At 44.1% G+C, this 12,339-nt stretch overlaps 1 protein-coding gene across 1 annotated transcript; it reads right to left on the bottom strand.

Moving 5' to 3' along the window:
* Positions 1–5,458: 5,458 nt before the first annotated feature.
* swsap1 (SWIM-type zinc finger 7 associated protein 1) lies at positions 5,459–12,064 on the bottom strand. The gene is made up of 2 exons (XM_020520603.2): positions 11,299–12,064; positions 5,459–8,802 (listed from the first exon to the last, which is right to left on the bottom strand). The coding sequence occupies exons 1-2, from the start codon at positions 11,803–11,805 to the stop codon at positions 8,503–8,505; spliced, it is 807 nt and encodes a 268-aa protein (XP_020376192.2). The 5' UTR covers positions 11,806–12,064; the 3' UTR covers positions 5,459–8,502.
* Positions 12,065–12,339: the final 275 nt, after the last annotated feature.

Here is a 12,339-nt window from a genome sequence, read left to right as displayed (position 1 = left end):
CTTTCAGAGACATTCATGACTTTCTGGGTAGATGTAAAGGAGAAACGAGTTTAAGTCTTGTCTCCCAGTGTAATAGAGTTGTCCCATAGCATTGAACAGGGACAGTCAAAGACCATGGATGCATGGACATTAATTGGATCCGGGAGCACAGAATAAACTCTGCCCCCATGTTGTAAGCAAATATAAAACACATTACAAATTCCCAAGTTCTTGGGGCTAAAGGGAGTGTGTAGAAAGCTGGAACAGGGGACTGAATTGGATGATCAGCCATGATCATATTGAATGGTGGAGCAGGCTCAAATGGCCTACTCCTCCTATTTTCTATGTTTCAACCTCTGCACTAAGATTCATAACTAGCCAAGTAAACTTGGCAAACATATTCCCAAAGGCAATGCTGCACTGGACCAAGTGGTGTCATTGATGGGATCATTGTTGACAACACCTTGCATTTACGTAGCACCTCTAAGTTTCCCCTCGCACTTCACAGGCGTGCTATCAAGGACAATTTGAAACACGTGTGTGGAGTATTAGATATGGGGATCAGTAGGCCGGACTGCGATGCAGAGTGATTCCAACAGCGTGGGTTCAATTCCCAAAACGGCTGAGCTTACCGTCTGCTAGGACTATAGCGATTTAATTCTTTATTAAAAAAAAGACATGGGGGCAAATTATTTTACACAGAGGGTGATTCACGCATGGAATGATCTTCCTGAGGAAGTGGTGGACGTGGGTACGACTGTAGCATTTAAAAGACATTTGGATAAGTACATGAATGAGAAAGGTTTGAAGGGATATGGGCCAGGAGCAGGCAGGTGGGACTAGTTTAGTTTGGGATTATGGTCAGCATGATCTGGTTGGACCAAAGGGTCTGTTTCCATCCTGTATGACTCTATGACTGTGCCCATTCTATTAGGTGTGGAGCCTGGCTTCAGGTCAGTCTGGCCTTTCACATCAGAGGACAAGGGAGAGCAGAAGGTGGACCATAATCGAAAATCACACTCCCACGATTGAGCAGAAAGGACAGCAGATGACCTGCTCAACCAGCCCATGCTTGCAAACCTGGAAACCCCACATCAAACATCATAAGTGGTTCTGCTACTGGACAGCACTTACTAAACAACCCTTCTTGCGCTAGGAATTACATCAAAAACTATTTAACATCATCACTCAGGCTCACTGTGTGATTTCATTTGTCTGTACTGGAAGCTACAAAGGACGTCATTGCTCGGACCTTTTGAGTGTAGGAGTTGGAACATCATGTTGCAGTTGTACAGGACGTTGGTGAGGCCCCTTCTGGAGTACTGTGTCCAGTTCTGGTTGCCCTGTTATAGGAAGGATTTTATTAAACTGGACAGAGTTCAGAAAAGATTTACCAGGATGTTGCCGGGAATGGAGTGTTTGAGTTATAAAAATAGACAGGAAAGGCTGGAATTTTTCCCACTGGAACATAGGAGGCTATGGGGTGAACTGATAGAGGTTTACAAAATCAGGAGGGGCATAAATGAAGTGAATGACAAGGGTCTTTTCCCTTGGGTGGGGGAGCTCAAAACTAGGGGGCATATTTTTAAAATGAGAGGAGAAAGATTTAAGAAGGACACGAGGAGCAACTTGCTTTTAAACAGAGAGAATGAACTTCCAGAGGAAGTGGTGGATGCCACAATGTCTAAAAGGCATTTGGATAAGTACATGAATAGGAAAAGTTTGAAGGGATATGGGCCAGGAGCAGGCAGGTGGGACTAGTTTAGTTTGGGATTATGGTCAGCATTAACTGGTTGGACCGAAGGGTCTGTTTCCATCCTGTATGACTCCATAACTAAATCTCACAAGATAAAGTTTAAAAAGAATCTTAAATAGAGAGAAGCTACAAAAGAAGTAGGAGTGGGAGTAGGCCATCGGCCCTCAAGCCATTCAAGAAGATCATGGCTAATCTTACGTGACCTTGAATCTACTTTCCAGTCAACCGAACCCATTAACCTTCGTTTTCCTTTGTAGCTCAAACCTCTGTCTACTTCAGCCTCCAAAATACTCAATGAGCCAGGTGTTTTTGTGGTGCAGTGGTAGTGTCCCTGCTGCTGAACCAGAAGGCCCAGGTTCAGTTCCCACCTGCCCAAAAGTTGGAATACAACATGTCTGAGTGGCTTGTTTAAAACATAGTCAGTGACTCAGACAACACAACTCTCCATGAAAGTCAATCTCAAAAGCTCACGACTCTGAGACAAATTTTCTCCACCTTAAATGGGAGAATCTTTATTTTTAAAAGGTTTGCCTACAAGGGGAAACATGCTCTCAGCATCCACCCTGTCAGGACCACTGCAAATCCCGCAGAATGTTATGTATTTCAAAAAGATCACCCTATTCTCCAGTGGATACAAGGCCAATCTGCTTAACCTTTCCTCAAAGGTCAATCCCCTCCAGAAGGCACAAGCACCAATGGTGGAGCAATTAAAATTCAGTTGGGGGATGCGAGGCAATGGCCTAGTGGTATTATTGATGGACTGTTAATCCAGAGACCCAGGTAATGTTCTGGGGATCTGGGTTCAAATCCTACCACACCAAATTTGAGTTTAATAAGGGGAAAAAAATCTGGAATTAAGAGTATAATAATGACCATGAGCTAATTGTCAGGAAAACCCAGTTTCCTGAAGGACACTGCCATCCTTCCCTGGTCTGGCCTACATATGACTCCAAACCCAGAGCAATGTGGTTGGCTCTTAACTGCCCTCTGGGCAATAAATGCTGACCTAGCCAGTGATGCCCTTATCTCGTGAATGAAAAAAAGGTCTACAAGGTATGAATTGGAGGAGTGCAGATAACTTGGAGGGGTTGTGGAGCTGGAGGAGATCACAGGGATAGTGAGGGACTAGGCCCTGGACAGACTTGAAAACAAGGAAAAGAATTTTAAATTTGAGATATTGTCAATGCAGGTCAGTGAGTGAGGCAGCAATGGGTGTGAAGGACATGCTGCAAGTTATAGTGGTTGAAGGCAGTAGGACAATACTTAAGAGGGAAATCAGGAGGGCTAAAAGTTGAACGTGAGATAACTTTGGCAAATAGGGTTAAAGGAGAATCCAAAGGACAAAAGGGTAACTAGGGAGAGAATAGGGCCCTTACAGATCAACAAGGCCGGCTGTATGGAACTGCAGGAGATACAGAACAAGTATTTTGCATCAGTATTTACGGTGGAGAAGGATATCGAAGATGGAGGATGTTGGGAAGTAAATAGTGACATCTTGAAAACTGTCCATATTACAGAGGAGGTGGTACTGTACATCTTATACCACACTAAGGTGAATAAATCCCCAGACTTGATCAGGTGTACCCTAGAATTTCGTGAGAACCTAGGGAAGTGATTGCTGGGCCCCTTGCTGTGACATTTGTATCATTGATAGCCACATGTGAGGTGCCAGAAGATTGGAGGTTGACTAACGTTGTGCCAATATTTAAGAAAGGTGGTAAGGAAAAGCCAGGGAGCTATGACATTGGTGGTGGGCAAATTGTTGGAGGGAATCCTGAGGGACAGGATTTACATGTATTTGGAAAGGCAAGGATTGATTAGGGATAGTCAACATGGCTTTGTGCATGGGAAATTGTGTCTCACTAACTTGATTTTTTGAAGAAATAACAAAGAGGATTGATGAGGGCAGAACAATGGACATCATTGATGAGGACTTCAGTAAGGTGTTCAACAAGGTTCCTCATGGTAGACTGGTTAGCAAGATTAGATCACGTCGAATATAAAGAGAACTAGCCATTTAGATACAGAACTGGTTGGAAGGTAAAAGACAGAGTGTGGTGACGGAAGGTTGCTTTTCAGACTGGAGGCCTGTGACCAGTGGTGTGTCACAACGATGGGCGCTGGGTCCACTGCTTTTTGCCATTTATAGAAATGATTTGGATGTGAACATAGCGGGTATGGTTGGTAAGTTTACAGATGACACCAAAATTGGAGGTGTCGTGGACAGCGAAGATTACCTCAGAGTACAACGGGCCTTTGATCAGATGGGCCAATGGGCCGAGGAGTGGCAGATGGAGTTTAATTTAGATAAATGCGAGGTGCTGCATTTTGGAAAGGCAAATCAGGGCAGCACTTATAGACTTAATGGTAAGGTCAACAAGGGAGTGTTGCTGAACAAAGACCTTGGGGTGCAAGTTCACAGCTCCTTGAAAGTGGAGTTGCAGGTAGACAGGATAGTGATGACGGCATTTGGTACGCTTGCCTTTATTGGTCAGTGCATTGAGTATAGGAGTTGGAAGGTCATGTTGCAGTTGTACAAGGCATTGATTAGGCTACTTTTGGAATACTACATGCAGTTCTGGTCTCCCTGCTATAGGAAGGATGTTGTGAAACTGGAAAGGATTCAGAAAAGATTTACAAGGATGTTGCCAGGGTTGGAGGGTTTGAGCTACAGGGAGAGGCTGAATAGACTGGAGCTATTTTCCCTGGAGCGTTGGAGGCTGAGGGGTGACCTCATAGGGGTTTATAAAATCATGAGGGGCATGGATAGGATGAATAGCCAAGGTCTTTTCCCCAGGGTAGGGGAGTCCAAAACTAGATGACATAGGTTTAAGGTGAAGAGGGGAAAAATTTAAAAGGGACCTGAGGAGAAACATTTTCACGCAGAGGGTGGTGCGTGTATGGAATGAGCTGCCAGAGGAAGTGGAGGAGGCTGGTACAATTACAACATTTAAAAGGTACCTAGATGGGTATATGAATAGGAAGTGTTTAGAGGGATATGGGCCACATGCTGGCAAGTGGGACTAGATTAATTTAGGATATCTGGTCAGCATGGATGAGTTGAACCAAAGGGTCGGTTTCCATGCTGTACAGCTCTATGTCTGAATCCCAATTTGGACATTGACAGTTTTTCCGTTACTACAAGGGAATGCGTCAAAGAAAAGGATCGTGAAATGATCACCAGTATCACCAAATATCAGCACCAAATCTCCGAACAGGATAGCAGTATCAATTTTAACTGGAAATTCACTGATGCTTCCGTGCGTGGGAGAGACTAGGGCCTGAGCGTGTAGCAGAGTGAGGGACCCTTTAGAAATGAGATGAGGGTGAATTCCTGTGAAACAGACTGCTGTGGAAGGTTGTGGAGGCCAACCCATTGAGTGTATTTAAGACAGAGATGGATAGGTTCTTGATAAATAAAGGGATCAAGGGTTACAGGGAGAAGGCAGAAGAGTGGGGTTGAGATAAATATCAGCCCTGATTGAATGCTTAACCAGATCATGGGCCAAACAGCCTAATTCTGCTCCTATATCTTACAAACTTACGTATGGACCACAGCCTCCAGAACATACCTCATAAGGAACAAGAGTAGGCCACTTGGGCCTTCGAGTCAGGTCCTGCCTTCCCAACAGGAATTACTGATGTCAGTTTCATGTGTGCCAAGAGGATGTTTTTCACATGTTGTTGTCGTACTTTGCAAAAGATATTCCCATTAGCTTGCCTCCCTCAGAAGAGAGGCAGGAGACATTAAATTGACAACCACACACAAAAACTATCAACTTATTTTTACACCCCAAAAACAGGCACCATTTGTACAGCAATATCAAAATACAATTCTGTCACAAAAATTCTCAGGACTTTATGATGCATAATTCATTTTATTTCCACTCAAACTAAATCAGGTTAGAGAGTTTTTTTTTGAAGGAGTCGACAAGTTGTACTCCCACACTGCCAGCAAATTGTCACGTTGTTCCTGTGACCTTGGATAGTGAGGGCCAAATAGCTGTTCAACCAGAAGGGCCGTCGCACACGGGAGCTCAAGTACCCGCTGTCAGGGATCACGGTTCAGCAATTGGAAGTTGGGAAGCAAAGTTTACCCTTCCAGGGCCGAGGAATAAACTGCTGTCCCTGTCCAATTCCTCCACCCACCCCTCCTACAGGGCCAAAAGCACCACGATCTTCTGGAAGTGTAACTGCTTAGCTACTGAGTAAGCGGGGAAAACACACAACCCAACAAGGGTATCATTAAACGTCACCACAGGTATGACTCACAGTGACGACAGCTTGAGTGGTGGAACGTCTGGTTGGTGAACAGAGAGCGGTCTGCAGAACAACTAGGCCCAAACCTGCCCAGACCCATCACTGGCCCTGATTGTAAAACAGCAGCGACTGGGACGATTATGGCATGGATAAGGCCTGCCAAAGCTGGCGAATGACGAGAGATGCCAGGGACTTACTGGTCCCCAGGGTCATTGCTCTGACAGGCCTCAATCGTTGGGATAAGATCTACATTTTCCCCACAGCAAGCAGAGACACACACCAGGAATGTTTTGCTGGATCACAGTATGGTAAAAGATTGCCCCTCTTTAACGAACTCTTGTTTCTTCCTCCAACAACACACCGTTCATCCCCCTTCTCCCCAGTTTCCACTGAGGGGAAAGGAATTAACTTGGGGGCCTGACAGATTCACAACAAGGTCAGACAACCCTTTATGTTATGACCATGAGACAGAAAGTTGGCTTATCTTTGTGGGTCATCGCAGGTAGACAGGGGGTAAAGTACTCTCCTGGCCTAGTTTGCATAAAAAGCGATGGAGCAGAATATGAGAGGATCAAGAATCAAAGACCATGCACTAGTTATAGAAAGGAGAGTGTATTAATAAAAGTGCAACATTCATGATCTTGGACTTTGCAAGGCCAATGAATTACTTATTGATATAGACACTGTGGTGTGCATGACACTCAGTTCCTTTACCCTGACCCTTGGAAACCACTTTGATTTCTTTATGTATTCAAGCTAGTTTATTTTTATTCAGACTGATGCAAGGTTTGAAGGGAACTTTATGTGTATATATAAAAAACAGCCAGTTTGAAAGGAACGTCCAAGTTTCAACTATCAGAGTCCAAGAGTTTGAACTTTGCTCTCCAATCCTCAGTCAAAGCCAACTGGTCAAATCCCCAGGGGTAAAGCCATGCTGGGCTCTCTGTCCCAGGCAAGGCCCTGAGTCTGTTACAGGCATTAGCCGAGAGTAGCAATATGTAAAATTCAGCACGCTGTCTCTTCTCAATTCTAACCACAGCGCAAAATCAAAGTCAGAAAAAGGCCATCCGACTCAGTGAAGATCTTCCCAGTTCTCCTGCAATCTGCGTCTTTGTAATGTTGTCTGGAAAGGCTTACCAGTAACTACACCTGCCCCCAAAACACTTCTACATTTCAGGCTCCTCTGGTTTCGCCTTCCTGGCTAGCTTCGAGAGGTTAACACGAGTTTAATTTCTCAACACTTTGAATACTTTCTTTTCCTGGAGTTAAAGGTCCCTCTCATCACAGAGCTAAACTGTAAAATAATAATGGGCTTCTTTCATTTCTCTTCACAGGCAACTTTGTTTCTGTCTTTTTCAGAAGCTCTCTCCTCCCTGATGAGGAAAGGTAACCTGATAAGCATACTTTAAGATCCCAAAGGGTACCGCTCTGTATTGACGAAATGGATGTTAAGGTGTTTCAATGGAGCTATAGATTTTTCCAACAGGGCACTGAGTCGAAATTAAAAGGGTATCAGTGGTCACACTTGCATCTTCGAAGCAGAAGGTTGTGGGTTCAATCCCCACGCACGCAGCACACAATCCTGGTATGTTGGGTGCCAAGTTTCGGATGTGACAATATCACAATGGGCTGGCTGCTCTCTCAGGCAGACACAGAAGCTGTACAAGACTTTAGTTCAGCCACATTTGGAATATTGCATGCAGTTCTGGTCACTGCAAGATGAGAAGGATGTGGATACTTTGGAAAGGGTGCAGAGAAGTTTTACCAGGATGTTGTCTGGTCTGGAAGGTCCTAGTTATGAGAAGTTGGGTAAATTTGAATTGCTTTCACTGGTAAGACAGAGGCTAAGGGGCAACCTGATAGAGGTCTACAAAACTATGAGAGGCATTGATAGGGTGGATAGTCAGAGGCTTCCCCCCCGCCCTAAAGGTGGAAAGGTCAACTACAAGAGGGCACAGGTTCTAGGTGAGAAGGGGAAAATTTAGTGGAGAAATGCAGGGAAAATTTTTCACACAGAGGGTGAGAGTGCCTGGAATACACTGCCAGGGTAGGTAGTGGAAACAGGCATGTTAGCAAAATTTAAGGTGCATTCTGATAGACACATGAACGGGAGACAAACAGATGGATCGAAACTGCACATGGGCAATTAGTAGCAAGTCTAAATAAGGCTTAGAATCAGCGCAGGCTTGGTGGGCTAAAGGGCCTGTTCCTGTGCTGTACCGAATTATATTGTATGAAAGATCCTGGGGTACAAATTAAAGAGGAGCTCAAGGGATTTCCCTCAGGCTTACGAGTTTATATTCCTGTTGACTGACACCTCTCTGCTCTTTTGGGTCGACTGAGAGAACCTTGGACTTAACATGCTATCCAAAAGGTGATAACTCCCACAGGCCAGTGTTTTGAATAACACGCGAAGTAGAAATAAAGACATCAGTAGCAGCGAGTGCTGAATTTGGACTTGAAACTGGAGGATTTAGTCTTATGTACTTATGGAAGCAGATGTGAAGTTAGTTGGTGGGTCCTCCCTCTAATCCCCAAATCACTTTGTTTTCCCTCTGCTCACTTGCTACAAGACGGATTCTTGACGCTTTATCAGCCTCGTAGAGCAGTTCCCAGGTACAGTCCTCCACATTTTGCGATACAGAAGGCCCTTTGGCCTCATTGGTTCCCATCCCCGAGAAGGATATGAGATAACGCTGGGCCCTGTCTGGTTTGCACATCTCCTCTCTCACCATGCACTTCACTGGAATGTAGCGCTCGATAATAGGCAGGAACGGATCTGCCGCAGTGTCTTCTTGAATTGGAGCCTAAAGAGAAAAAGGAGCTGATCAGTCATTATTGGTTAATGTTGAAAGTAAAAAATCAGTAAGCAAGGTGTCTGCAGCAGCGAGCAGCTCTACAGTCTGTTCCCTGGGATGCACGTACAAAGTTAGGATCAGAAGTAGACATTTGGCCTGTAGAGCATGCGGCATTGTTGAATAAGATCTGTCTGGGTTTTGAAATCCACATTCCAATCTACCCCCCTCAATAACCCTTGGTTCCACTGTTTAACAAGAATCTATCGCCTCTGCCTTAAAAACATTCAATGACCTATTCTCTACCAACTTCTGAAACAGAGTTCCAAAGTTGTTGAGAGAAATAAAAAAGTCTCTTCTTCTCTGCTAACCTCCATCTTCAAAAACAGTGCCCTCCTAGTTTTGGATTGACTCACCAGAGGAACCATCCTATCCATGTTCAACACCATTGAGGACCTATATACCTCAATCAAGTTGCTCTTCCAAAATCCAGTGGAAACTCCCCAGGAGCATTAGAAAATAATAAGTTTCATGACTTGAGAACTACAGAATTTTAAAAATTATCTGGTCCTCATCACATTGCTGTTGATGGAAACTGACTGAATGTAAATTGGTTTCCAACTTTACTACAGCGACTAAACTGGAAAATACTGCACTGGCTACACTGTGCCTTGGAGATCTCAAAGTTACATCATGCCTTTCATGACCATTAGCTCTTCCTCTCTATCTTAGTAACTAAGCCTGTTAACTTTTGTCCTTTAATTCTATTCCCTTCCTCATTTTATTTTAAGTTCTAACTTTGCTTTAATGGCTTCTACCACTTTTCCAATTTCTATTTTCTTAAAAAAAAATCTTAATCTCTTTCTAGCCTTCGGTGTCATCTCCCTTGCTCAAGGGGACCAATCTAAAGATGACTATTTGACAGGCTCAAACTCACTCTATGCATTGCTTCCCCGCTCTAGGTTGTTGTAGAATTGGACAAACGCAAGGTAAAAGTTATTTTTTAACTGAAAGTATTGGGGAAAGATAAAAATGAACAAACTATAACAATTAAAAGTAATGAAATATGTATTATCAAAATATAAGATTGAAATGATGCTAAAAATTGAGTAAACTAAAATTAGAATAAATAATAAAACTTAGAAAAGATCCTCAGAATAAACAATTGGCCATAGTCCACAAAACAAACACAAGCATCTCTTTCCATTAGGCAGACACACAATGGAGTCCATCCAGCTTTATAGCCTGATGTACAGAATAAAACCGGAATGCATTACGCATCTATAATTCTACATAAAATATAACAAAGACATTTAAAAATCTGAGAATAAAAACATATAAACGTGATGCTAAAATTACACAAACTCAGAATGAAGTGTTTTTATATATTTAATTGTAATGGCAAAAACATTAGATAAATAAAACTAGATTATATCACCATTCTATACAAAATGTAAGAAATATATTTTAATAATAATTCTCACAGTTTTAAAACGCATATAGCTTGGGAGAGTAACCTCACTACTTTTACAAAGTACGTGGGTGAGCACTTGAAAGGTCATAATATTCAAGGCTATAGGCCAAATGCCGGAAAGTGGGATAAGTGTAGATTTAGTCTAGATTTAGAGTTATAGAGTTGTACAGCAAGGAAACAGACCCTTTGGTCCAACTCATCTATGCTGATCAGAAATCCTAAATTAATCTTGTCCCATTTGCTAGCATTTGGCCCATTGCCCTCTAAACCTTTCCTATTCATGTACCCATCCAGATGCCTTTTAAATATTGTAATTGTACCAGCCTCCATCACTTCCTCTGGCAGCTCATTTCATACGTGCACCACCCTCTGTGTGAAAAAGTTGCCCCTTATGTCTCTTAAACCTTTCCCCTCTCACCTTAAACCTATGCCCTCCAGTTTTGGATTCCCTACCCTGGGGAAAAGACCTTGGCCATTCACTTTTTCCATCCCTTCATGAATCTCTATAAAGGTCACCCCTCAACCTCTGATGCCCCAGGGAAAATAGCCCCAGCCTATTCAGCCTCTCCCTACCGCTCAAACACTCCACCTTAGCAACATCCCTGTAAGTCTTTTTTGAATCCTTTCCAAGTTTCACAACATCCTTCCTATGGCAAGGAGGCCAGAACTGAATACAGTATTCCAAAAGTGGCCTCAGCAATGTCCTGTACAGCTGCAACACGACCTCCCAATTCCCAGACTCAATGCATTGACCAATGAAGGCAAGGATGCCAAACACTTCCTTCACTATCCTGACTACATTGGTCTCCACTTTCAATGAACTATGAACCTTCACCCCAAGGTCTCTTTTTAGACTAGATTTACACTTAGTGTAGATTTGGCTGGTACAAACCCAATGGGCCGAATAGCCTCTCTTGCATTGTAAGAGTTAATTATAATGGTAAATTTATGGTGGAACAAATACACAATGTTTTAAGAATGACTATTTCGAATGAATTCAGTTTGCCAGCGAGCTGTGCGCTTTTGCTCTCCACCTTCAGTGTTGCAATGATCTGGCACTCTGTACCGGGCTGCAGTTTCTCACTGAGCCAGCTGGCACTATCCCGGAGCAGGGCGGCGATCCTGGCCGCTTGCCGAGGCGTGTCTTGCCCGCAGCCCTGCAGGTACCGGTCCAGCCCGTCCAGCAAGAGCAGAGAGGGCAGCAGGCTGCGGGGGCTCTCATGCAAGCACGCTAACGCTTCCAGCAGCCCCTCCGCCGTCCTGGGGTAGGCGAACTGAATCCTCCGGAGGCTACCGGGCTCCAGCAGCAGCAACGGGGCGGGCAGCGCTTGCACCGGGCTCGGGGAGAGGAAGAGCACTCGCCTCCCCCACTGGCCTGCGGCTTCGGCCGCCACCAGGAACAGGAGGGAGCTCCTCCCGGGGGACTCCTCACCCAGCAGCAAGCAAGCCCCTAGGTCCCTGGCTCCCCAACCCTTGGCCATATCGGTCCTGCTCTCTGCCTCACTGTAAGAGCAGAGAATATGCAACAAAGCCTCCGCCATCCCTCATTCAAAACTGATGCACTTCCTGGTTCACAAGTAACAAAACCCCACTTTGGATACTTTCAATGTATCCATTCCCAGGACCTCAGGCTGCCGTATACTAAAGCAAAGTTATGCTAAACTTCCGAAAACACTTGGGTCCAAATTTGGAATATTAGCTTCTTAAATGCTATTAAGATTGCCCAATTTAACTGCAAATTTTTTTGAGGGTTTCATCCGCCTCACAATCTCCCTCATTGGCTGTGCAAACTGTTCATTAAGTTCTGAAGCAGTCACATGAGCCTGCAAACGTTAGTCCCTGTTGCTTTCCCTCAGGTACAGCCAGACCTGCTGGTTTCCATTTCTTTAAGTAGGTGATGCTCAACTGCCAAAGTGCATTCCCCGACCCACCCCTCATTCCCACTATTTTTTTGTAAAGATCTTTTAAAAAAAAATTAGAAAATATAGAGATAGTAGGAACTGCCAATATTGGAGAATCTGAGATAACAAGGTGTAGAGCTGGATGAACACAGCAGGCCAAGCAGCATCAGACCC

This window comes from Rhincodon typus, chromosome 38 (assembly GCF_021869965.1).
Source record: "Rhincodon typus isolate 14 chromosome 38, sRhiTyp1.1, whole genome shotgun sequence".
Lineage (NCBI taxonomy): Eukaryota > Metazoa > Chordata > Chondrichthyes > Orectolobiformes > Rhincodontidae > Rhincodon > Rhincodon typus.
The sequence above is the reverse complement of the archived record's forward strand: the minus strand, read 5'-3'. Positions and strand labels throughout refer to the sequence as shown.